This window comes from Dermacentor silvarum, chromosome 1, assembly GCF_013339745.2.
Source record: "Dermacentor silvarum isolate Dsil-2018 chromosome 1, BIME_Dsil_1.4, whole genome shotgun sequence".
Lineage (NCBI taxonomy): Eukaryota > Metazoa > Arthropoda > Arachnida > Ixodida > Ixodidae > Dermacentor > Dermacentor silvarum.
In genome coordinates this window covers 191,900,446-191,925,827 of record NC_051154.1, presented here as the reverse complement: position 1 = coordinate 191,925,827, position 25,382 = coordinate 191,900,446, and the positions used below count along the sequence as shown (strand labels likewise).

Here is a 25,382-nt window from a genome sequence, read left to right as displayed (position 1 = left end):
CAGTTTAATAGGTTTGACAATACCAAATACCTTGAATGACAATAGCGTTAGCAACGTTATTATACATGTAAAATACAAAACTTACTGAATTAACAAATAGCTGCGCAGATTATTCTGTGAAGTGGTCAACAACTGCGGCCTTGAATGACTCTACATCTTCAATGCTGGCGATGGCACTGGGAAAGTGGTTCCAGTCTGAGCTAGTCTTTGATATAAATGAATCATGAAACAGGTTAGTATGGCAAAAAGGAATCGTGACCTTATGCTGGTGATCAATACGCGCTGAGAAATACGATGGCTGTGATAAAAGTTCGCGTTTCAGTGACGGCTTCAAGGAGGAGGAGGAGAAATAAACTTTATTTTTGTACAGCAGATTTGTGAGGCCTAGTTCAAGAAAAAAGTTTTATGAAAGAGACAAACACGTGAAATTTTTCTCCTTAAGAGCAAGTTCGGAAGGCCAAGATTAGATTTCATCAGCGAAACACTGGCAGTACGGGAGTAGTTTGATACGAAAAAGCGAGCTGCGCGATTCTGAACAGACTCTATTGCATCTGCAAGGTTACGTAAGCCTGGATCCCAGATAGCAGACGCATACTCGAGTTTAGGTCTAATTAGCGTTTGATATAGTTATAATTTGAAATGGCTTCGTGCTTCAGCAAAATTGTGGCGTAAGTATCCTAGTGCACGGCTAGCATTGTTAATGATATAATTAACGTGAGTATGCCATGAGAGGTCATCCGTTATGTGCACACCAAGATACTTATAGGAGGTAACGTGCTCAAATAATGTGCCTTCTATTTCATAAGCGAGGGATTCATATGGGTTAGAACGACGGGAGAATGTCATGCTCTTGAATTTATTTGTATTGAGAGTCATGAACCATTCGCTACACCAGTTAGAAATATTATCTAGGTCAGACTGGAGGGCAGAGTGGTCAGATTCGTTAGTTATTTCACGGTAAACAACACAGTCGTCAGCAAATAACCTTATATTAGAAGTAACTGAGCCAGAAAGGTCGTTTATATATATCAGCGGGCCCAAAACGGACCCTTGTGGAACGCCAGATGTTACTTTGCAAGAATTCGAGTCACAGTCGTTAGTGGTTACGTACTGTAAGCGATTAGTGAAAAAGCACTCAATCCATTTTAATATATTGGGGTCAATATTTAGAATGCTCATTTTGTAAAGAAGTAATTGGTGGTTTACCTTGTCAAACGCTTTGGCAAAGTCAAGAAAAATGCAGTCAATAACTGACCCTTTGTCTAAAACAGATGCTATGTAATTGATAGACGATAAAAGCTGAGTATCACAGGAATAGTACTTACGAAAGCCGTGCTGAGATTCACTGAAAAAAAGAGTTATATTCCAAAAATGACACAAGATGAGAATAGATGACATGTTCCAGAAGCTTACAGGGAATGCTCGTTAAAGAAATAGGTCTGTAATTGTGAGGTGACTGAGGGTTACCGCATTTAAAAACGGGAACCACCTTTCCCAGTTTCCAATCGTCTTGAATTTCACAGCACTGTAGAGATTGTGTGAAAAGTTGCGACAGAAAGATGGCGGAATACACTTCAGTATTTTTGAGAATCTTTGAGTTGATGTTATCAATACCACAGCTAGATGACAATTTCAATCCGCGAATTAACTTGACAACGCCTGAAAAATCAATGATAACAGGATCCATGGGGAAAAAATCACAACCGTGAGGGGGTGGTGGTACAACAGTAGAACACTCTGAAAACGATTTAGGAAACACTTCATTTATTACATTCCAAGAGTCCTCTCTGCGTATAGCTTCATCATCGAAATTTGTAAGAGATATCGCGTTCTTTTTTGTGGGCTTAACGCTATTCCAAAATCTTGATGGGTTAGTGGTCAAGAGGGACGGGAGTGTATCTTTAAAAAAAACGTGTCTGGCCTCTCTGATAGCCGCGCGATAAGTTTTAAGGCTATCACTATAGATGCGCCAACGTGCGGGATTGTTGGCGCGTTTTGCTAGGCGAAATTGTCTCTTTTTCTTGTTTAGCAGCCTTTTTAATGTTGTGGTAAACCAAGGCGAGCGCTTCTTTTCAGAAATTATACGTGTTGGCACATATTTATTAATCAGTGATACCAATCTGTTTTTGAAAAGCTTCTAGTTATGTTCAACAGTATGGTCAAAGAAACCAGGCATACAATCCTCTAAAAACAATTAAAGTTCTCTGTTATTGAAGTATAATCTGCTTTCGTGTAATGGCGTATTGTTTTAGGGGCACTTATTCTGTATGTGACGGGGGCTTTTATCAAAAAATTTGTGAGAGAGTGGTCGCTCAAACCGGGGAACACACTGAGTGACTCTATAATATCTGGGACAGTCGTAAGCACCAGATCAAGTGTGTTAGCTGATGTAAGACCAATTCTAGTTCGTTGGGAAACGAACTGCGTGAGGTTAAAATCTAGGCATAATCTTATGAAGGCTGCGCTTTCGAGTGACGATTCTGTAACAACGGGACGAGAGATGGACCAATTAATTTTAGGGAAATTGAAATCACCTAAGAGTAATAAGAAAGCGCGGGGAAAACGTAATACTAGGTTGTCTAGTACGTCGTGCAACTGTTAACAAAAGCCTGAACTTGCACTTGGGGGGGGGGGGGGCGGTAACATGCGCAGAGTAGCATATTTTGATTATTCACTCGGATAGTAACACAAATGAGCTCCAATGGAGTATTGAGTAAAACCAAGCTGGAAACAAGATGTCTGCCACAGCGATGAGTGCCCCACCACCAGATCTGACACTTCGATTGTAGCGATAAATCGCGTATCTTTTGTCACAGTCAAACAATTTGTAATCCCCGATTTCAGCGGAGAGCCAGGTTTCCGTAAGTACAACGACATCCGCCAAGCATGTGTCAACAACAGAAGATAAAGCGTCACGTTTGCTTAGCATACTCCTAATGTTAGTAAGTAAAAAAGACAAGCCAGCGTTAGGTGTATCATGCTGCGCATTGTTAGTTAAGATGCCAACGTGTCACTACTGGCAAACGAGGAGCTTGACGCGCCCTTGTCTGTACTAGGGTCACGGCTCTGACGAAGTTCGCAGACGCAGTCAGTAGATGGGGAGTAAACATAGCATTTCTTATTTTTGTACAGTTTGTTATATCGCACGGAGAACTGCAGACCACTGGTTTACCGTAATCTAAAAGCAATTTGCGCAAGTTTCTGGTTGTCCGGAAAAAGTCTTCATTGACGAATGTTCTAGAAGATTTTAGCTAGCTACGCGATGAATACATGCTATCTCTGAATTTGAAAGATTAAAACTTAACAATAACTGGCCGACATTATCCAGGAACAAACTTTCCCAATCGATGCGCGCGAGATACGCGGTCGTCGCTACTGCTCAGGTTTAGGTCTAGTGCGATGTTAAGGGCTGCGCATTTTTTCTACTCAGATTGCGCCCATGTTTCTGAAGGACTGTCAGGGATACAGTGAAAGATTAAGTTTTCTCTGCGCGATCGGTCTTCCATGTTGTCGAGACGGTGGTTCAGATTAGTAACTTGAGGGACGAAGCTTTCGTGTATTTTGGCTTCAGACGGCTGGATAGTGGTTTCAACTATGGATAGCCTATTGTCAATTTCTGCAATCCGTTGCTCGAGCGCAGTTTGGGCACCCTTGACCTCGTTAAGAGAAGTCATGATTTCCTCATGCTTTGTATCAACCTTGGCATGTAGTCCCTTTAGAAGTGATAACAGCCCTTTATATTGTTTCCCGGTGTCGTCATTAGCGGAATCAGGGCCGGGATTCAGCTCTACATCACTTGATAGTAGCAACATTTTTGATACATGAATACATTCGCAAGCAAGGCAAAATAACACTTGTGGGCATGGAAGTGACAGCAAAAAAGCATTATTATTCTTTTTTACAGAAGAGTTGAGTAGCTGAACCCACCTGCACCAAGAAGCGAAAATCCGTGTCAGGGGTCTGCATTGTTACTGCTCTTCCATGCCCCCTGGAGGGGCGCGAGGACAACCAACTGCTTATAAAGCGCGCTGGGGATGCGTACTGTCGATGCCGATGGCATTGTCCAAGTTAGTTCAAGATGGCGCTTCCAGGAAACGCTGCGATGCGTGGGACTGATGTTGGCCATCCAGTAGTGACGCCTGGCAACTTGTGCTGTCGGTCTCCGTCGGTGCAAGCTGGAACAGCTGTACAGAGGCAGCACCGGATGATTCATTCCACGTGGCAATGATAATCAGTATCTGCACCAAGAAGCGAAAAGGCGTGTCAGGGGTCTGCATTGTTGCTGCTCTTCCATGCCCACTGGACGAGCGCGAGGACAGCCAACTGCTTATAAAGCGCGCTGGGGATGCATCTGTCGATGCCGATGGCATTGTCCAAGTTAGTTCAAGATGGCGCTCCAGGAAACGCTGCGATGCGTGGGACTGATGTTGGCCATCCAGTAGTGACGCCTGGCAACTTGTGCTGTCGGTCTCCGTCGGTGCAAGCTGGAACAGCTGTACAGAGGCAGCACCGGATGATTCATTCCACGTGGCAATGATAATCAGTATCTGCACCAAGAAGCGAAAAGGCGTGTCAGGGGTCTGCATTGTTGCTGCTCTTCCATGCCCACTGGACGAGCGCGAGGACAGCCAACTGCTTATAAAGCGCGCTGGGGATGCATCTGTCGATGCCGATGGCATTGTCCAAGTTAGTTCAAGATGGCGCTCCAGGAAACGCTGCGATGCGTGGGACTGATGTTGGCCATCCAGTAGTGACGTCTGGCAACTTGTGCTGTCGGTCTCCGTCGGTGCAAGCTGGAACAGCTGTACAGAGGCAGCACCGGATGATTCATTCCACGTGGCAATGATAATCAGTATCTCCAGCAAGAAGCGAAAAGGCGTGTCAGGGGTCTGCATGTTGCTGCTCTTCCATGCCCACTGGCATTTTGCCCCCATCGAAATGCGGCCGCCGTGGCCGGGATTCTATCCCGTGACCTTGCGCTCAGCAGCCCAACACCATAGCCACTGAGCAACCACGGCGGGTAAAATTAAAAACACTCTGCTTCTTGTGACCCATTATAAAAACAGCACAATGGCAGATGGAGGACGGAAAGAACAAACCAATGAACACAAGCACACAGCCCACAGTGCTTATTTCATTGGTATGCTCTTTCTGTCCTCCGTCCGCTGTTTCGCTGTTTTTTATAATGGATTACCAACTAGTCCAGTCGCACACATTTGCTTCTTGCGACCACTGGAGAAGGCAGCAGTGCAATGAATGCATGACAGTCTTACATAAGTATATATAAAAATGAAGCTGCTTGTTTATTATGGTGGAAACACAATAAATTTGCTTCCCTATAAATCCCTTATCACAGCCTGCTAACCAGGGGCGTAGCCAGAGGGGGGGGGGGGCTGATGTGGCTTCAGTCCCTCCCCCCGAAATTTTTTTGGTGCTGGCATGCACCGCCGACCAAAACAACCACCGGCGCCCGGAATCATTCTGGATTTTCTCTACAATGGCTTTTTCACGCTTGAAAAGACATTTCGGCACGAACATTGCGAACTCGGGCTGGATTTCGTGGCAACGCCCTTGTACCTGGAGTCACATAACGCAAGGAGCCCCATCCGAGCACAAACTTTCAAGGGCTTTCGATAGCGAGCGGGCGCGTTGCGGAATCTCACAGCGGCCGCGGAGTCTACGGAGAACCATGGATTTCAATTCCGAAACTTTATGGGTATAAAGTTGTCATAAACTTTTGATGCGAAAGATGCACTGACATTTCCAAAGGCGTGCTTCAGATCTTCAATTCTGGAACTTAATGGGTTTAATGTTCTTATAAACTTGGGCCAACATGCGTGCACTGGAGCCTTCGTGTCCAAGCCGTTCCAGAAATGGAAGCACACGCTTGCAATCTTTCACACACACGAAAATACTAAATATCACCGTGACTGTCAGCTGGCAACTGATAATTTACTCCAAACATTTTGAGGAAGCGCGCTCAATGTGATCGATCAGCTGGACTAGGGCAGGCAAAGTAAAATAAGAGAAAACAGAAGAAAGTTAAGTTCCTATTTATTGAGGCAGTTCTTTTTTTTGCGGGCGACAAGGTCTGGCTCTCCGTGGCCATAGGAACACTGGTCCTATGCATTTAAGCAAAGCCCCCACTGAAAATACTGGTATTTTCAGAGCGCTTCTTCGCATGCGAGCTATTGTGGAGATAACTGAAGAACCATTTGGAAAGTTGCCCCAGTAATGCCTTGTATATAAAAAAAAAAAAAAAAAAACAAATCATAGAAATTTATGGTGAAATTACCAAAGAAAGCCTAGATGAAAAAGTAAACGCTGCATGCTGCTTCTCCATACTTGCTGAGGAAACGTCGGATATTGCTGGAATCGAACAGCTTACTGTTTGTGCAAGGTACCTAAATGAAGATGCCAACGACATCGAAGGAGTCTTTTTAAGTTTTAGCACCGGTATAGACGCCCTCTCTCATTGCGACTGCAGGTTCTATGTAAATGTGTACAAACCGCTGCAGATTATAGTCACCCTTCAGTGACCATTGCCAGCTTAGAGAGAATATTTTTTAACGTGAGATTACTAAAAAACTACTTGCGCTCTACAATGTCTGAGGAATGCATGGTTATGCTGGCGCTTCTATACGCCCACAGAGACGTCAGCATCAGCGTGTCCGAAGTCATTGACCGCTTCAGTAAACTTCCCCACCGAGTGAAGTTTGTCCTTTAGAACGTGAAGCAGCAAAAATCAATGCAAGTAAAAAGCTCTGTTTCTTCAGGTCCATAAACTCGTAATCATGAACGCGTATGAATGTTCATTAGCTTTTAAAACCGCAGAAATGTTCACCGTTTATTCTAACAGTTAGCAACATGATCAAAATTATCATGCGAATACGAAAATTACGAGGACATCCACAACCAATTTTGACTGACCTTGCTCAATGAAAGCCCGGCCCACGTGACGTTTCCCAACAAACAGTTGAATTTGCCACATCATTTTTGGCCTTTCCTTTCCTTTTTAGCTATCTGATTTTACTTCTTTCTTGAACCGAAGCAATAGCCTTCTTTAATTTTGGGTGCAGAATATTTGTTGCCACTCTGCAGGCAGTTAAATTAGACATTTTCGAACTGATTTCTGCATTATTTCTCTATTATTCTACCCATATGGTGCTGCCGCGACCGCCGCATGGCCCAAGTACATATCACGATTTCTGCGATCATAGTTTTGTTCTTGCCTGGATCGTCTGTCTTTCTATGCGTGAAGTTTACTATCTGTGACTGCGCAACATATTTATTTGTCTTGTTTGACACATTATATACAGTGACGTTTGCTTAAGTACGTAGATTAATAGAGACTTATACATATATTTAAATATCTTGTTGGGAGGTTTTGTGTATACAAGCAGTGAACTTTGTTTTCAGCTACACTTTTTTTCCCTTTTTCAAGTTGTATCTTCGAATTTGTATATTCCATTCTATCTTCGCATTTCTAATGTATATTTTGCAGAACTCCTGCTTTTATAAGTACTCGCTGTTGCGACTATAATCTCGGTGCAATTACAATACACAACCGTAACAGCTGCTCCTGCACAATCTATTGCAACGAAGGACAGCGTCATTGAGGTTTTTCCCTGGCCATTGCATAGGTACAAAAATGTAAACAAGGTTCTTGCATGACAAAGATTCATCAAAATATTCGTCCTCAACTTGTTCTTTTCATGGCGTTTACGTTTTTCATATCAGCTGCATGCACTGCTTTGCTGGTTTCGAACTGATATAGTTCTAAAGTTTGTGTGATATTTTATTTACTTAATAAATATAAAAAAAAAAAAACGCGGAAGCATTGATATCAGTTATTTCTGTCACAATTTTTGGAAAAATACAAATGTATTCTTTTATGAAAAATACATATTTTACTTGACTGTGCGTAGTGTTCAATAATTCATTTGCAGCATCTAATATACAATGGCATTGGCAATGGCAATGCAGGTATTATTCATGTATTTGATCCCTCGATAAATTATATAAGGAGGAAGCCGTGCTGGAACGTGAGCCCCCCCCCCCCCCGAACAAAATTTCTGGCTACGCCACTGCTGCTAACATACAAGAAATGCTTTAAAAAGGCTGACAGCCATATGGGACAGCTCCCAGTCTGTGGCTTGTGATACTCAGGCTGCACTGTCAATAGCTAAGGCTTCTCTGTTTTGAAAACTATGCAGCACTTTTCATTGCTATTGATGAATTGTCAACCAACCTGAAACGTCCAGAAGATGGCGAAACGGACAATATTCTTGCTAGCTTCTTGAAACCTCTCATCTCTGCCAATTTTGATAATCCGGAAAAGGAGGAATGTTGATAGACGCACACCCCACAAACAGACGAGGCCAGTGATGAGGCACTGCCTTGGGCTATAAGTCTGAAAAAGACAATCATGACTTAGTATTCTTTTTCCAGCTACCAATATGTCTTGTGTTTCGGGTATTTAAAATTTTTCAGATAACTATAAGTACTTGTATGCTGCTTAAATAACTTTATTTTACAGCGAGAGAATGTTTTTGTTTTCACATTGAATGATTAAAAAGGAGGTCCAGTCCAGTAAAATGTGCCCTGTACAAAAAGAAAAAAAAAAATGTTTTGCAAGAAAGTTCAGAACCATGTACACAACGCAGTGTGTTAATAATCTTAAGAGTTCCCTATAAAGTGGTATTTTACATATTTTGCACCAGGGTGGAAAAGCACTAACAGCAAGTTTATCTTTTTACTTTTATGCTTTAATGAATTAATCTGTCTAATAATCATGAAATGAAACCATAATGCTCCAACATGACAAATAATTAATGATAGCATTGTTAATTATGATGAGCTCTGGCATCACTTGAGAACAAGTGCTAATAATTGTAGATAGCTGAATGTCACACTGCACCATTGGCAACCGACTGGATGTGTGATCACATGGGCTCACGAACTAGTGACGTTGAAGAAGAGGTTTGACATTGTTATAAAGGAGGTTTGACAGTAGTGCAAAAATTCTCTAATTAAAACGTGAGATTCACCTGACAAGCATGGACAGATGTGTAATGATGGAGTTTTGTTGGGCTGCAAATTTCTACAGTAAAGCTGCATCTCTGATCTCGGGAAAGTATTAATTTTAGTTCCCCCCCCTCTTTGATAAAGTTGACAATAGTAATAAGGAGGGAATACCTGAACAAAAGAAGAGCCTGCCTGACTTATTTCACGTATTCCTCTTGATCCCTGATATTACTAAACTAAAAAAAACATCTAGGAACATTCAGTTCCTCAGTAGTATTCATGTAGCCCAACACTTCTGTAATTGAAAGCACAGAATCACAGCTATTGTGTAGGCTGCCTTGTGCACTGAGGCACTGCGTTTTGTTTTACAAAGATGTGTGCAATATTGTAGTCATGAAGCAGTCAATAGTTGTAAACTACTTCAAGCCTGTCAGGTTTGAATGTTTCAAATGGCTGTGTGAGCAATGCACTGCCTGAAACAGGTTCTTGCTCCTTGAGGCTTACAGAAACAGAGCGCCACAAATAATTAATTACAGCACCTTTCATATGACTCAACCAAAATGTTCGCCAAGCACAGCACAGCTTTAGACGCGAAAAAGGAGATTTATCTCGTCACCGAAATTGGACGTGGTGGTCATGTGGTATCACAAACAACGCAAGAGCCTGTAGGTCAGCCCAGAGTGGTGGCTGAAGGCCCAATGACTGTGTCGCTGAAAGCTGCCACATTGGCCCTTATAATTGTTCACTTATCTGGTAAATGCAGGGGGAAATGCTCTTCCTTCTCAGTCTAGTGCTAAATGGACTCCGCTTTTGACAGCACGGTCATAATATGTGTGTGTCATAATATGTCAGTGATATCTGGTACCACCAGACCGGCACAACAGGTTTCAATGACGTGATGAGTCTCCTTTTTCATGTCCAGAGCTGCGTTGCACTTGGCGCACATTTTTAACTGGTCACATTAAAAGGTAACGTAACTAATCATTTGTTCTGTTCTTGGTGAACTAATGCTCTACAGCATAATTACTGCATTGATGGCTATCTTAAAGAAGCAATAAAAGTGAGACAAACATTTTTTGTCAGCACTCTTTGAAGATACTGCCTAAAGTAGCTATGAAGCATGCAGCACTGTTTAAAGCTGTTGGCTGGTGAAAACTAAATTGAGTGCCAATTCACGCAAGCTGTGTAAAGTTAAAATTTTTAAACTGCAAGTGCACGAAGCAATGTGTTCAATCACAACTAGCACAATTCTAAAAATCTAAACCTGCTAGAAGCTCACTAAATGTGGAGATTTTAATTCAATTACTACTGATAATGGCCATAACATTGGTTTCGCATCACAACAGTTTTGCACCACCTCTAAAAGAAAAAATCTGAGGAGCATGTTGTGCACGTGTTTGGCTGCTATTAATAGTAATTGAACTGAAATTCTGCACTTTATGTTCTTCTCGTGGTTCTGTTTTTAAATTGCATTAGTTGTTGATTGAATGTGTGCGGCAGTGATGATGAGTATGTGCAACAATACAAAGAATGCAGCACTTTTTGTTTTGATTTCTATAATACTGCTGCAGGCATGGCTGCAGGAAACCTTACACAAACTGTTAGAATAGGCACGCAAGTTAGCTCCCTTGGCTGTGAGCTAGTTAAGCTATATATGTAATACAGTTTTAGGACCAGAAAACAAGATATATAAAAATACCTAACGATTTGTGACTTAATCCAGAGAAGCTGCTCAGCAATGATGTTTCTGGGATCTCACTACGATGACTCATATACAAACTCAACTACGATGACTCTCCAAGTATGCAAATAGCCAAAATACATATGTATGAGGCTTGTACTGTAGTTGGACTCCTCTCTTGCGCTTCCCTCTGGGAATGCTGCGCCTTCTGCTGGCAGCGCCGTGAAGTTCGCGCATACCCAGTGACCCAAGTTGGTGTCAAAGAGGTTCATTGAAGAGCAGCACATACCTAGTGCCACATACCTGTGCAAACGGCCCACATTTTTAGACTGCACTACCTTTAGGATTGGCCTACATTTTTGGTGGGATAGCTAGATAGCTGGAAAGTAAACCGGTCTGACAATGCCAAGAATACTATTCTCATTAAAAATTGAGTATGGTATGAGTAATGTGAACATGTTGCTATTTTACCATGTTGAAATAATTATATTCTCTAAAATTTCTCAATGAAGTTCATTTCAGGCAGCTCTAGCAGGACAACTTCCTGCGATCGGTTGACCTCTGAGTAAGATAAAAAATTCCATGGCTACCTTCTCATCAGTCAGAGACATTATTCACAACTTTCACGGCCTATTGGTGGCGTGGCTATACATCCAACGTAAAGGATGTTGAGATGATGACGACATGCTGCCTGAACGGTACGTTTGGTTTGGAGAAGAGTGGAGTTCTTTGTGCTGTAGTTTACCTCCAATGTATGTTATTGCGTAGGCAGGTAAGCAATAAGATTTTGTCATAACTGAAGAAAGGTTGGGTACATGAATGCACCCACATTAGGCACTTAATTGTATAAAATTGTAAATACTGTAAACGCAGCAGCCTGTTGCGTCATTAGCATTAAATCATCGATGTAAGTTTGCCACTGAGCATAAAGTTATCAAGTATTAGCTCAGTAAAGGGAGAAAAATTCCAGGAGATGCAGTTTTAGTGTTTGTACCTGCACTGTACTCCGCAGCATAACTTTTAGTTCACTTCAGTCTCTGTTAAAGGCTGTCAAATTTGGCATGTTCTGCAACAGTGAACTGATGATGAAAAGGACGAAGTGAAGTTTGCACTTGTGTAAGCAAACAAAGTAGCCAAAGAATTGGGTTTTGCACTTTGCGACCAAACAGGAAAAGTAACTCTGGAGGCATATCCGATTGCCAGCAATGTGCTTTTTATTCCGTTCCCTTGATCAAGAAACAGTGGCGGAATCAGACAAGAAATCAGCTAGCAGTGAACAAACCCAGCATAAAGTCAAAATAGTCATTTTTGAGAAATATTGTATCTCTTTTCGAATGTATGTTTTTGGTCTCTAAGGAATGTGAAGAAAAATAAGAAATAACTGTGGGTGAAGGATAAGAATTATAGGAAAAGTACTTCCTGGGAGCTTAAGATTCGGAATAATGCAACAGACATTTTGAATGTGGACCTTTCGCAATGCATTTGAGGCACACTGCATATAGCAGGCGCATGGAGCTTTCTTTTTGTCACACTCGATAATTCACAATCTTTAAATTTTTTAATGATTTAATGCTTTAGTGCGCAACCAAGATCTCTTTTATCTGAATATTGCACACTTCTCCTACTTTGGAAAACCATTGATAGGCAAGTTGCCTGCACTTCTTTCTGTGTCTGAAAATGCAGCAGTCATCCGTTCCGCCAAGGCCGATCACTGTGCCGCTCGTTCACAAACAAACCATGTGGTGCCACCACCACCTGTGAAAGTTGAAAATACCATTGGCTTTGACTGAATGTAGCATTCTTGAAAACTTATCTATGTCGCAAAGGGTGAACTATCAATCCCCATACTGTGATGATTGCGACAGTTTAGAGACAGTGGAAAACATATTTCTTGAATGGGGCCAGTTGGAACAGATTCATCATCAACGTTGAGCAAACAAGGACACACATGCACACACAAACACACACACATGCACACATACACACAGCGCTGAAACCTTTTGTTGTTTGCTTTGTGTCCTCATTCCTTTGCATATGATTATAATGAATGAGATTCTGTGTAGAGCACCAAATGAACAAGATCTGTCATGCTCTGCTAACATTACGTGACATATCTTAGGTACTATATGCCCTTCCCTTCAAAACAGCAGTACGTGGGCCTTAGATTAATTGTTGAATTACCTTTCAGAAATTGGCCTTCTAGGGTCACCAAAGTTCACTTCGTCATATTGAAAGGCCTGAATTTTTTGCGATCGTCTCACCCATAAATATAATTATCCCCCCCCCCCTTCTTTTTTTTTTTTCTTACTCTCTCCCACCGGACTCTTAATTCCTTTTCCCCTCTAATGCAGAGTATAGCATGTCAGCGGTCATATGCAGCCCGGAAAAAAAACCTCTGCCTTTCAATTAGAAGCGTCTCTCTCCCGTTGCTATTTTACATGGTGCACACACGAATGCATACCGCGTGGATAATACAGCTGTTACAAATTAAAAAGATCAGTAGGAGGGGGCATGCAGAAAAAGCACACAAACATACATACCTGGGATAAAACAAATACAGTTAAGGCCAGTATAATAAAGTTGGCACCCCCAGCGAAATCTGTTAATTTGTCGAAATGAAATGTTGCTGCGATGACAAAGAAAATAAACTGCAGTCCAACGGTAACGATGGCAGATATGGCCAAATGGTCAGCGTCAAATATTGCAACTGCCATTCGTCAATATCAATAAATTCTGAAAAAAAAGAGAGAAGGAAACAGCAGTTGTGTGCCGCACTTAGCATATATAAACAACCATCTATATCAGCTCACACTGTAAAGGCAACCCAATAATAATGTTCAAGTTCTAAATGCAATACTTGGGTCATATAGCTTCCTAGCAGTGCTTTGATGTAATGCAGGAAAGTAAGCACAAACGATTCTAGTTTTTAATCGTTTACAAGGAGTGGTGGCTTACCTCTCAGTATTCATATCCGTGACAGTACGAAAACGTCATCATGTTCGTATGATGAAGCTACTCTGCTTCCAGAGTGATAGTGCATAGTTTTCGGCCGAAAATAGCTTCTACTATCGGAAGACATGTCGTATTACAATGCGCTGGAAGTGTGCGCCGTGTGCGCATAGGTGCGCGCAAGCAATGCGCAAGGCGAACGAGTGGAAGATAAAGCATGAAGCATCCGCAGAACTGCATCACAATAAATTTGATGAAATCGCATGCAAAAAGTTTTATAGATAAATATTATTTTAAAAGTTTGGGCTTTTAAAATTGTTTTCACGTAGTGTAGCGGCTGCGTCAGACTAATATCATTCAAAGGTACAGGGACTCTGGCTCAATGCAGGGTCAATTATCATCGCCATTGTAAGGTTTCGGTTCCGTTATTTGTTCTTTATTCTATGGACACACGCAACGTATTCTGGACGATCTGATCGCCGATCGCTTATACCAGTATATACTAGCAGATATTTTAATTCGTACAGTGCTCACAAATATTGAATAGGCTGATGACATTTGGCTGATGACAGTCAATGAGCTTCGATACGCTTTGGTCAACGACGACGACAGCGCCCTATCGTAAGCTGTGACAGTGGTGACAGCGCCATCAAAATTCGGTATAAAGATGGCAGTGTGGAGAGTCCGATACCGAGCCAACAGCAAAAATTGCCTCGGACTGTAAGACGACGGCAGTGAAACTCGCTCGGAGGTCGAACGGTTGTTTTCGGTAAATAATCATTGCACTCGTTGCTTGGTTGGCTGTGTCAGAGGCGTGTGCCCTTGCCAGCTGCACTGGGCTGCGCCACGGCTGCGCCTCGCACAAGGCTGGCTGCGGTAGTAGCAGTAGTAGTGACTGCGGAGGTGGCGGCGGTGTCAAGGTGATGATTTCGGAGCGACGTGCTGCAACGCGTGTTCGTAGTATTGAGTAGTTATGAGCTCCGAGGAACTGAACTCTTCTCTTTCTGACGACCTGGACGAACTGCGTTGTTCCCAAGTGGTGGGAACACTTTGCTTTTCTGACGCTGCAGATGACACGGGGGAGTGTTTCGTCTCGTCGACGTCGAGAACCATTCGTGAGTTTTTCGCATTCTTGTACTGACCTGTTTTGAATTGGGAGCCGATCCGTAATACGTTGCCTTCAACGATAAATAGTTAATTGCGTAAGGGCTTGCGAAAACCACTCCGGACTTTGTCAACACTGTCAATGCACTTTCAACTTAAGCCATATATATAAACATGTGTTCTCGCCCTTAATACATGGACAGTTGCTCTGCTCGACAATTAATTTCATTAGTTGAGTAAACAATGCATTGTACAAGCGAGAGAAAGCCGTTAACATATTGCGATTTCCGACCTATCTGCGTAACGAGCTGTTACACCGTAACAAGCTGTTAAACATTTCGTTCTCGAAGCTCGCCTCGACAGATGCTACAGACTTTGCGTGCTTTTCCGTACTTTTTCGCCTGCCTTTTTCTTTGCGTTGCCCTTGCGTATGACTTGTATGTTACGGGCACAATTATTTTTTTTCCGTTATTTTATGTGCACGTCTGATCATTAACCAATAAGTACTGTTTCACATGTTAATTCTTCGTAAACCTTTTTCAGCCAAGGAAAATACCTTCTGTTAGGATATGACGTGTGGTTGCTACGTAGATGGTCATGTTCCTTGTATGTATTTAGAAAATCTGTCCCTTTTTGATGTTGTGTGCAAGAGTTGAATTTGTCAGCTAATTAATGTTTTTTTTTTTTTGTGTGCGAATATAAAGGCGCTCTTTTTTTCTTGGCTTATTTGTGTGAAAACCATTAAAAAAATAAGCTTAACATAATAATAATAAAGAAAAGCGCGAGGACGGAGTGAAGGAGTGACACAACGAAATGCCTTGTGTTGTTCCTTCACTCTTGTCCATAGCCTCCTCTATAACCAACCAGCCCAAGTAAACACAATCTTGTGAGGATGACCGTATGAAGGTGAATGAAACTGATCCTACATTTATGAAGAAAATCTCGTACAAACACACACACACACTATCTAGCTGCAGTGTTTGTGTGTTTCCGGAACGTCCACTCTTGGTTGAACCTTGTAGTTGAAACTTGTATGCTGCCAGAGAAAATGCACTCCAATGTCTCTAATTCATGTTTATTTGGTCGTTATGTTCATTCATTTTCCATGTTGTCAGGTGGTCTCTCTAGAGCAGTGACGTGCACAGATCTTGAGGTTTAAAAAATTTTTTTTTCATTTTGTTTCGTAATAAATGTGTTCCTTGTGTGAAAAACTAAGATAAACCAGCTGTTTCCAACTAATAAAAATTAGAACCTTTACATTTGCTAAATAGCAAGCACTAAGCTATTTTCACAAACTTAAAAATAAAAGAAATGTTAAAAAGGAGGGAAGCAGGTTGTGGTAGCTTAGTAAAGATTGTCAAATAAATAATTGTGCAAGAATAAACATATTTCAACACCTCTCTGAAATCGGATATAGTGTCTAATAATATATATTTATAGGTGCCACACTTTTTCAGAGAAGGGTTCTATGATTGTATTGGTGTGCTGTGTGTCCTTTGTGTGTATTTGATGATTGTCTACAGAACGTGTGCATGTTGCTGTCGTCGGTCTTCCGGTAATGATGTTGCACAAGTGGAGGTACTCTACTGCTATTTTAGATCTTAGTATCAACAAAAAGCTGCCTGATGTTTACAACCAGGGCTGGCTCGTGCAGCTGAATAGACCCTAGCTATAACACAATATTTTCTTATTGCGTGTGCATGAGAACCTTCAAAAAGTACAAAGCTCTTGAGAAGATAGATGTCGCATTGTTTGCTACACTTTTTCCTTGTGCTTTTGTGTGTTGTAAGAATGAATAATTTGAACTGCACCAATGTTGTAGATGTCAAATACTGTGATTACTTGTGCTATGTGGCATAATTTGCTGTAGTATCTTTCATTGTTATGTCTTGTAAGAGATACATACGTCACTGACCAGAGAAGTGTGTTCAGAAATGTTATGGTGTTTAGTGATGTAAGAAATATTTACTTATTCCATCAGCCGATGAAAGTAAGTGATTTTGCTTGAAACACTTTCTACCTCATTTGTGAAGCAGCTTTTTAACATAGCTCAGATTGTTTATTCCTGGGTGTCGGCATAACATATGCTCCATTGGATATTTACATTTAGTGTGTTGCAGTGTGACAGTTGTCTGAATGAGTTCTCTGGAAACCTGTGAAGTGGTGGTACACCTTCTACTGGAAACCTAAACCAGGACGAATTTTTCATTGACTACGAAGCATCCCTTCCGAGGATCCTCTTTGGGTTTCCTTTGTAAAATTAAGCTACAATCACATGAATAGGGCAAAATTTCCTAACATGACAGTTGAATGCTTGCTAGTTAGAGTACTTTTTAAAAAATTTGTCTAGTGTATGGTAGACTAATATTTAGTGTTAGATGCACGAATTCTTGAGCTGTGTTATTACAAGTGTTGTCGGTGCTAAGTACAACTTTGCCTTACAGTGGAGAAGAAGTTTTCTTTCTCTAATAGCTGTGCATATGGCCATGCAGGCTTTCTTTTCTTTCTAGCTTTATTCTGTTCATTATGGCATCGCTTTCCTGTTTACAGCAACCTTGAAAATTTAAACTGTGGTTTAAACCTTTTACTTGCAGTTTGATATTTTTTTGTGGACTGTGCTCATCGGGCTCGCTCACAATCACGATTATTCTCGCTGATCTTGCTGGAAGCTTATAGCTGCAAAGGTCCAAAACCATTTGCAATCTTGAAAAGCATTGCAAACCAGTTGGCCTGTGCCCTAGCAGTATGACAAACTAGCAGATTATTAATCAGTACTGACCTGAGCTTTCTTATATTCTGAAAAGTAGTACGAAAATTTCAGAGGTTGAAGTGTTCATATTTGTCCTTTCCCTTTTTGTATTTTCCCTTTCATTCTTGTCATAATTGCCTTGTGTAACATTTCAATAAAGAATACCAACACTAATAATCATGTGCTTTAGGGTATTTTTTTTGCCCACGGGAGTTAATGGAGAGAGGGCAAGAAATGGTGGAATTGTGTAGGACGATTTTCTGCACAACTTGTGAGGCAGAGACTCGCTGTGGTGTTACGCTACTAAGCCCGAGGGTGTGAGATCAAATTCTGGCCGCATTTCGATGGTGGTGAAATTCAAAAATGCCTGTGTACTGTGCATTGGGTGCACGTTAAAGAGCCCCAGGTGATGGTTAAAATTAATCCGGAGTCTCTCACTACGGCATGCCTCATAATCAAATCATGGTTTTGGCACGTAAAAGCCCAGAATTTAATTAAATTGTAATTATGAGGCAGGTTCTTTCATTAGTGCTAAGGGAACTCTTGAACGCGCACGCGCGCGCGGCACACGCGCACACGCACACGCACACAGCACACACACACACACACACACACACACACACCACACACACACACACACCACACCAACGCACAACGCACACGCACACACGCACACACACACACCACACACACACACACACACACACACACACACACACACACACACACACACACACACACACGGGGGGGGGGGGGGGTATAAATTGCATGAATTATAAAAGCACTTACACAAATTTTCAAAGTTGAAATATTCATGTTGCCCAGTTCCTGTGTAGACACAGGCACCTGTGACCAGTTTTCTATTGTGGTTAGGTATTCAAATTACATGTTGCAGTACGACTTGTTACAATCAACGTGCCATGAAGTGAGGCTTTGAACCATTGCTTTGTATGCTGTAGTTGACCTTCGGGACGTTTACTAAGTGCCGCTTTTGTCACCAGCTGACATTGGGTTATAGGTATGGGCTAGAGCAGGGGGGGGGGGGGGGGGGACAGCAGGCTGTTGGGAGTCCCATCCCAAGTAGTCTATGTGATTATCCAACTGAAGGGGGAATCCAAGCCAAGCCGAAGGCAGCTCTATAATGTGGTAGTAATCACTATTACCTACTGCAAGCATCTTGTTCACAATTTACTTTTATTTCCAGATCATTGGAAGTGTGGACAGCATAAACACCTTTTTTTTTTTTTTTTTTTTTTTTTTTTTTCAGCCCACTTTATTCTAGAAATATGCTAACATAGGAGCATAAAACCCACAGAATGTGGTACAGGGAATAAGAATTTCAATTTTCATGAACAAATGAAGTGTAAAATTGTCTTCAGTGACCTTTTAAGCTCCCGTGATACACTTATTTGAAGGGCCCTGGACCTGTCCTTAAAAATTTTGGCTTTGGCTCTACACTAGAAGTTGTAACGAACTGTTTAAGGAGTGTTCTACTGCAAGAATTCTTAATGGAAAATTTCTAGTAATAGTGGAAGCACAAGCAAGTGAAATGTGGTGAGTTTCAAGCTGCCTTCCCCACAGCAGAGGCTCTCTCTCGTTGATGTGACCGTTGTTGCAAGTGGCATTCCTTCCCTGCCTTCTCCTGATATGCTGAAGTTTTTGTCTGTACTTCTTTAAGAGAACCCTGTTACTTGCCATGGTGGTTCAGCAGCTATGGCGCTCTGCTGCTGAGCAGAAGATTACAGGATTGATTCCTGGGTATGGTATCTGCATTGGGATGAGCGAGTACTGATAAGCTGAGATTTGGCAGCCAGCACATGGACTGTTTAGGAACTGCCTTGATTGGTAATGAAATGAGGGGAATTTGATAACTCATTTGGTCTCATATCTGGGAAACTTGAGAAGAACTGGATGATGCACAAAAAGAACAAAAAAGGCGGGGAAGCAAGTGATAAGTCAACACAGCCGAAGTTGGGGGGGGGGGGGGGGAGGAAACAGATTAGTTCACCACTTGGTTGCTATTTTCTGGGTACAATTAAAGAACAGGGATTCCTGGTCTGAAGTCATTCTTCAGTTATGTTGATTTCATGAACTTTGTTCTATTGTAGCAACGGTCATTATTGCAAGGTTAGTAACTACATTAGTAATGTATCCTGTGCTAAAACAGTTCAAAACATTCTTGATCCTTGGTGTATTAAAAGTGTCAACAATGTGGACTATATTGCTTGTCTGTGTGCAATATCCTCGGATGAGTTATTGTATTATGACATTTTAGATCTTTTGCTTATCGTGTAGTATTTTTTGCCTTTTTTTATTGCAAGGCAAGCAATGTTCTTTGCTGATACTAGTAATGTTTGAAAAGGGCATCACACCATGGGCTATGTCAAAATATTTTCTGTTTGAGAGGCGATTGATGATTCTATTAATAACCATTATTATTTGGTCTCTAGGCTCGTGGTCAAAGACTTCACAGCCAAACGACTTGATGGCCTCAGCAGGTGATCCTCCATCCAGAGTAGGGCCTCAACAGGTGGTCTTTGAGATTGTGTCTGCCAAAACAGTCGTTGAAGGACGTAAGAAGTTTGTGGTGGGTATACTATTGTATTGTTGTTATGCTCTCATTTTTAGATTTGCTTATCCATCACTGTGGCTATAAAACTTCTCTAACATTTCATTCAGTATGCAAGAGTACAAAACCAAAATAATTACATACTTGGTCAGTATGTTATTTTAGATTTTTTATACATTATAGCACATTAGGATGCAATGCACCAGAAAATGTGGTGCTGTGGAAAAAAAAATGTTTTTGGCTATTTAATCTTGAAGGATTTATGTTATCGCTGTTGCACAAATAGGTCCCCTAACTTTGCAAGTAGGAATATAGTTACCTGTGTTGCAAGAACTGTGCTGCTGACACAAGAACTTACAGGAACTTTCTCTACATGTTCATACCAAGCCATTTATGCATATCACGCTCTATATTTAGGGCTGCTTGTTTTCAGGTTTCGTGTTCTTAAAAGTTGGGTGTGATTGGGTGATTTCTCTTGTGCTGATAATTAAGAAGCTATTTAGCATTTTTTAACATAACACATCGTGATACAATGCAGCAAAATGTGGTGCTTCGAAAACATTTTTTTTTTGCTATTCATTGTTTAAGAATACATCTTATTGCAGTTGTACAAATAGGTCCCCCAACTCTGTTAGTATCAGTATAAATCCTGTGTAGCAAGAATATGCTGCTGACAACTTCATGTTTCATTCTCTTAGGAGTTGGGCGTGATTGGGTGATATCCTTTGTGCTAGAAATTAAGAAATAAGGTTTATTTTTCAAGCAGTCATTCTAAAGTTACTGTTAAAAAAATATTCTTACCCTTGAAAATAGCAAACAGTAATAAGCATACATCTTTTACCAGGTATAATGTAGTTTGCTTTCACAAACGCATTATAAAAAGGTTCCCGCAGGAGAGGGTTCTTCCACAAAGGTTTTTTTATGTAGATAAATGATGCAAGTTTTGGAAGTTCTCACTAATTCTCGCTAACCTATTGTTTGGAAGAGGGTTCAGAATTATCTGAATCTTGGAGACCTTGGTGACATGGATTTAGGGTAGATTATACATGGCATGTGAGATATTTGAGAGCACCATAGACACTAACACTCTCATATTTGTCTAAATGCATAACTTCCTCTTCAATGATGCCTGTGCTGTTCACTTAGTACATTTCTTTCCAAAGTGGCAGCTTCCTATCTGACAGATGAGCATTTCAATGGAGGCGAAATGCAAAACGCCCGTGTGCTTGTGTTGTAGTGCACATTAAAGAACCCCAGGTGGTGAAAATTAATCCGGAGCCCTCCACTACGGCGTGCCTCATAATCAGAACTGGTTTTGGCACGTAAAACCCCAGAAAGAAGAGATGAAGTGTCTTGACATGACCTTAGCCACTGACCGCAATGACTTGAATATTGTCACCTTCCTTATTGTATAGGTGGCAGCATGTATTCAATGCTATAGACAACATTGACTTCAGTGTTAACTTTAGTGACATATTGATGGCCAAAGCTGCATATGAGAACAGGGTTAAAACGGGTGCTTATTCCATTATTGTACTTTAGGATCCCATCCCGTATACTTTAATTTCGTTTATAAGATTGTGCTTCTAACACTCGGCAAAATTCTAAAATCTTGTTGTTGACCCTGAAGTTGAGTGGGAAAAGCAGTGGAGTATGCATGGAGCTTTGACTGACACCAATGATGAACTTGGATGCTACATCTTGATTGAAATTGCTTAGCACACCTTCACTATGTTTACTCACACATTCCATTCTCATTCTTGTCCCTCATGCAAGAACACTGACTTAAGAGCAGCAAGTTGCACTTGTTGACTAAAGACATTTAGGCACAACATGGGTGATAGTGAATGCACTATTGTCATTGGCGAGCGATAATCTTTGACCCTGGTCCCCAAAGAAGCAATGGTAGCTTGCGCATGTGTACATGGTGAGGTAGACAGTGTTACCTCTGATCTCATGTTCTTTTAAAATTTATTTATTTCAAATTACCATGAGGAGCATTGAGTTAGGGGGGCATCACTGCAAGACAGTTTTACACATGAACACCGAGACACGAGGACCACAAAAATGAGTAGAAATCATCGTCGCAAAACAGGGTTACAAATGAAAATGATGTGGTAGCGTACAAAACATCGGCTAAATTTTATCACTCGTATATGAAAGAGAAAAAAAAATACTAACAATACGCAAATAAACAGAAATAAGTTCAGGGTAGCGTGCAAAATACCGGATAAATTTTACCAAGCACATTGTTCGCGCACATAATCGAACACTGCGTAAGAAACGTTTAGTTTTTAACCTTTGAAGGTTTTTGCCGTATCTGTACGGCGGCGGTTTTCTGTCCCACAAGGTCTTTGCCGTACGGTTTCGATCCTCCGTTTGAAATTTCGCGCCATAATGACGATGCATGGGGGGGGGGGCTCACCGGGAGGTGCTGCCACCTTTTAGGACTTACAAGAAGCGTTTGACATTTGTGCTACCTTCTTGCGGAGATAAACAGAACTGATTTCTAGTTTCAGTGCGTGCGTCGCGCAGACTGCTGCAACACCCCTTTCGCGGTTTCGGTTTCGCCGCGTGATCGCAACAGAGGCGCGCGAAACGTGATTTTTCTCTTTGTCGGCACTCCCTTGAAGGGGCGGCAGAAGTTGATTTCTACCTTTATTGGCGCTGCTCTTAGCTTGTTTATCACCGTCGCTCACAAGGTATTCTCGCTCTCTGCAGCGATGCGCTTTCGGTTCCGCCGCGTGATCGCAACGGAGGCGCGCGAAACGTGAGTTTTCTCTCTGTCGACACTGTCTTGCAGTGGCGCTGAAGTTAATTTCTATCTTGATTGGCGCTGACTTAGCTTGTTTATCAGCGCCGCTAACGAAGTATTCTCGCTCTCTGCGGCAACGCGCTTACGCGGTTTCGGTTGCGCCGCGTGATCGCAACGGAGGCGCGCCAAGCGTGAGTTTTCTCTCTGTCGGCACTCTCTTGCAGGGGCGGCGGAAGTTGATTTCTATCTTGACTGTGGGCGTTTTTGATGTGCAGACTGCGATAAGGCGCTGTGCGATAAGGCGCTGTGCGTAGAACCGTGTTTCAAGGAATACCACACTCTGAAATATTATTGAACATTTGGAGTTCTGAGTGATGCCGACATCAAAATACTGTTTCAAATTTTTTTTTCACTATTTATTCCCGACTTTGTACATTTTGTACATTCAATATCCGCAATAAAGTAATTTGACCATCTAGGAAAGTTTTTTTGAAAATAATTCGACCTTCAAAGGGTTAAAGCATGAAAGGGAAACAAAAGTCAGCATGACGTTACATAGAAATAGACCATGGCATACAGAATGACACATTTTTAGGACAGAAAATGCAAGTTCAAGAGTTTCCTAAATTTATCTGTCCGTTTGCATAACAGTGCTGTCGGGGAGGGAATTCCACAAGCGAATGGCTCGTGGCAAAGCCGACAAATTAAATGCATCCGTGTTTCCGTAGATGCGAGTGAAAATTAAATCATTATTCAGTCGTCATATGCAACTTGCACGTTCCAGCAGCAAAGACGATGACTTCATTTGATGAACATATTTATGGAACAAGGACAGCAATGCCATGCCGCGACGACTACTTAGTGCAGGAAGCGAAAGGTCAAGTTTGATTCGAGTTATGCTTGACTGCCTAATGTAATTGCGAGAAATGAATAGACTAGCTCGGTTTTGAATGGCTTCTAACATGCAAATTTGGTACTCGGGATGAGGAGACATTATCGGGGATGCAAACTCGAGCTGTGGTCGGACGAACGTCAGGAAGGCTAATTCGTGGGGGTCGGACGGGGAATTACGTAGGTTGCGACGAATGTATCCTAGTGTTTTTGAACTATTAGCACATGTGGTTGTTGTATGAGAGGCCTAGGAAAGATTTGGTGTGAGATTAACGCCAAGATATTTGTACAGTGAAGCTTCAGATGCTAGATCCGCATTTATATAATAAGAAAAACTTGAATTAAAGTGTTTGGGTATGAAAGTCATTACCTTGCATGAGTTAAGTGTCATTTGCCAGGTGTTGCACCAGTCGCTAATGCTTTCAAGGTCACCTTGAAGAATGAGGTGGTCCTCAAAGCTGGTAATTGGTCTGTATATTATACAGTCATCGGCGAAATTTCGCGTGCAGGAAGAGATTTTATTGGGCAGGTTGTTGATGTATATTAGAAAAAGCAATGGTCCTCATCATAGCCTCCTCGATAACTCTGTGCCTGTTAAACGGCGCTCGATCGGCCGTCGCTTTTCCCTCTCCCTATTGGTCGTTTATGCCGAGAGATGGCGCCACCGACGTAGACTAGCTGCCTGCCGTGTGCCCGCGTCTCCGTCTCTCCGTTACCTCCGCTGGGATCGCAAGTCGGGTGCATTGTTTTTGTTGAGTTTTCTCGTGCATTACGGTCAAACCTAGTAGCGTTGGTACGGTCCACAAATTTTCTAATTTCTTGGGTGATCATGGACCTGAGCTTAACGCTAAGCGACCGTGATTGCTAGATGCTTTTGACGTGCGATCACGGCAAAAAAAAAAAAAAAAAACATTCGAAGAGGCCGCCACGCTGGTTCACAGACATTATGTGCGGGTGAAGCACCATGAACTTCTTCACATGGATACATGTAACTTCGAGCAACGCATATAATGACAAAGCATATAGTGACAGAAGCGCCCTCGGATGTTGTATGTCTGAACTGTATGCATCTCGGTATTTTGTATGTCTAAGCTGCATGCATCGTTCAACAAAGAATTTGCAATAAAATATTTGCTCGTATCTTGCTTATTCAAGGCATGCGGCGTTTTTTCTAGGTCCTTAAATACTTGTTTCTATTTTTCCTGGTCGCCAAAGCACACGAACGTGGTAGAAAGTGCAAAGGTTTCTGGGTATGAATATTCACGTCGGCCACAACGCTCATCTGATGCAAAAGAACTTGGGGAAAACTTGTCTGAAAGTCGTAAAAATAGTATGCTACTAACGTGCGCCTAAAGTCTCTAGATATTTTTTTGCTTTAAAATCTAGAGACTTTACGTGCGCCGAGGCCCGAAGGACGGCTCACTATAGAGCAGCGTCGCAAGAAGTTTTTTGACAAGATAGAGCTGTACGAACGCTTGGCGACTTGCGTACTTTCTGCACTTTACTACGGTAACTAAGGGCATATTAACCACAATGAACAAATTCGCGTTTTTTTGTTCGTTTTTTTTTTTTCGATTTTATTATTTTTTTTTTGCTACGTGCGATGCGCAATCTGCTTTGACGTTACAGTTGCTGCAACCGCGCTTGCACTTTCACA

The 25,382-nt window shown here is 41.8% G+C and overlaps 1 protein-coding gene and 1 long non-coding RNA gene across 4 annotated transcripts in view; one reads left to right on the top strand and one right to left on the bottom strand.

Moving 5' to 3' along the window:
* Window positions 1-8,164: 8,164 nt before the first annotated feature.
* On the bottom strand, window positions 8,165-13,843 carry LOC119436565 (uncharacterized). Of its 2 annotated transcripts, none has more exons than XR_005189078.2 (3): window positions 13,664-13,843; window positions 13,249-13,441; window positions 8,165-8,413 (listed from the first exon to the last, which is right to left on the bottom strand). It is a non-coding gene; the product is annotated as an uncharacterized LOC119436565 (long non-coding RNA). The 2 variants fall into 2 exon arrangements; XR_007464305.1 differs by lacking the exon at window positions 8,165-8,413 and adding an exon at window positions 11,905-12,463.
* A 294-nt stretch (window positions 13,844-14,137) lies between these two features.
* LOC119436564 (sorting nexin-21) overlaps window positions 14,138-25,382 on the top strand; it is a 30,230-nt gene continuing 18,985 nt past the window's right edge. Inside the window, exons 1-2 of one of the 2 annotated variants that reach the window (XM_037703444.2) lie at window positions 14,138-14,426; window positions 19,961-20,097. In XM_037703444.2, coding sequence (XP_037559372.1) covers window positions 19,996-20,097 — 102 coding nt within the window. In that variant the 5' untranslated portion in view covers window positions 14,138-14,426; window positions 19,961-19,995. Of the gene's footprint in view, window positions 14,773-19,960; window positions 20,098-25,382 lie in introns of both variants that reach the window. The other variant, XM_037703443.2, reaches the window with a different exon arrangement.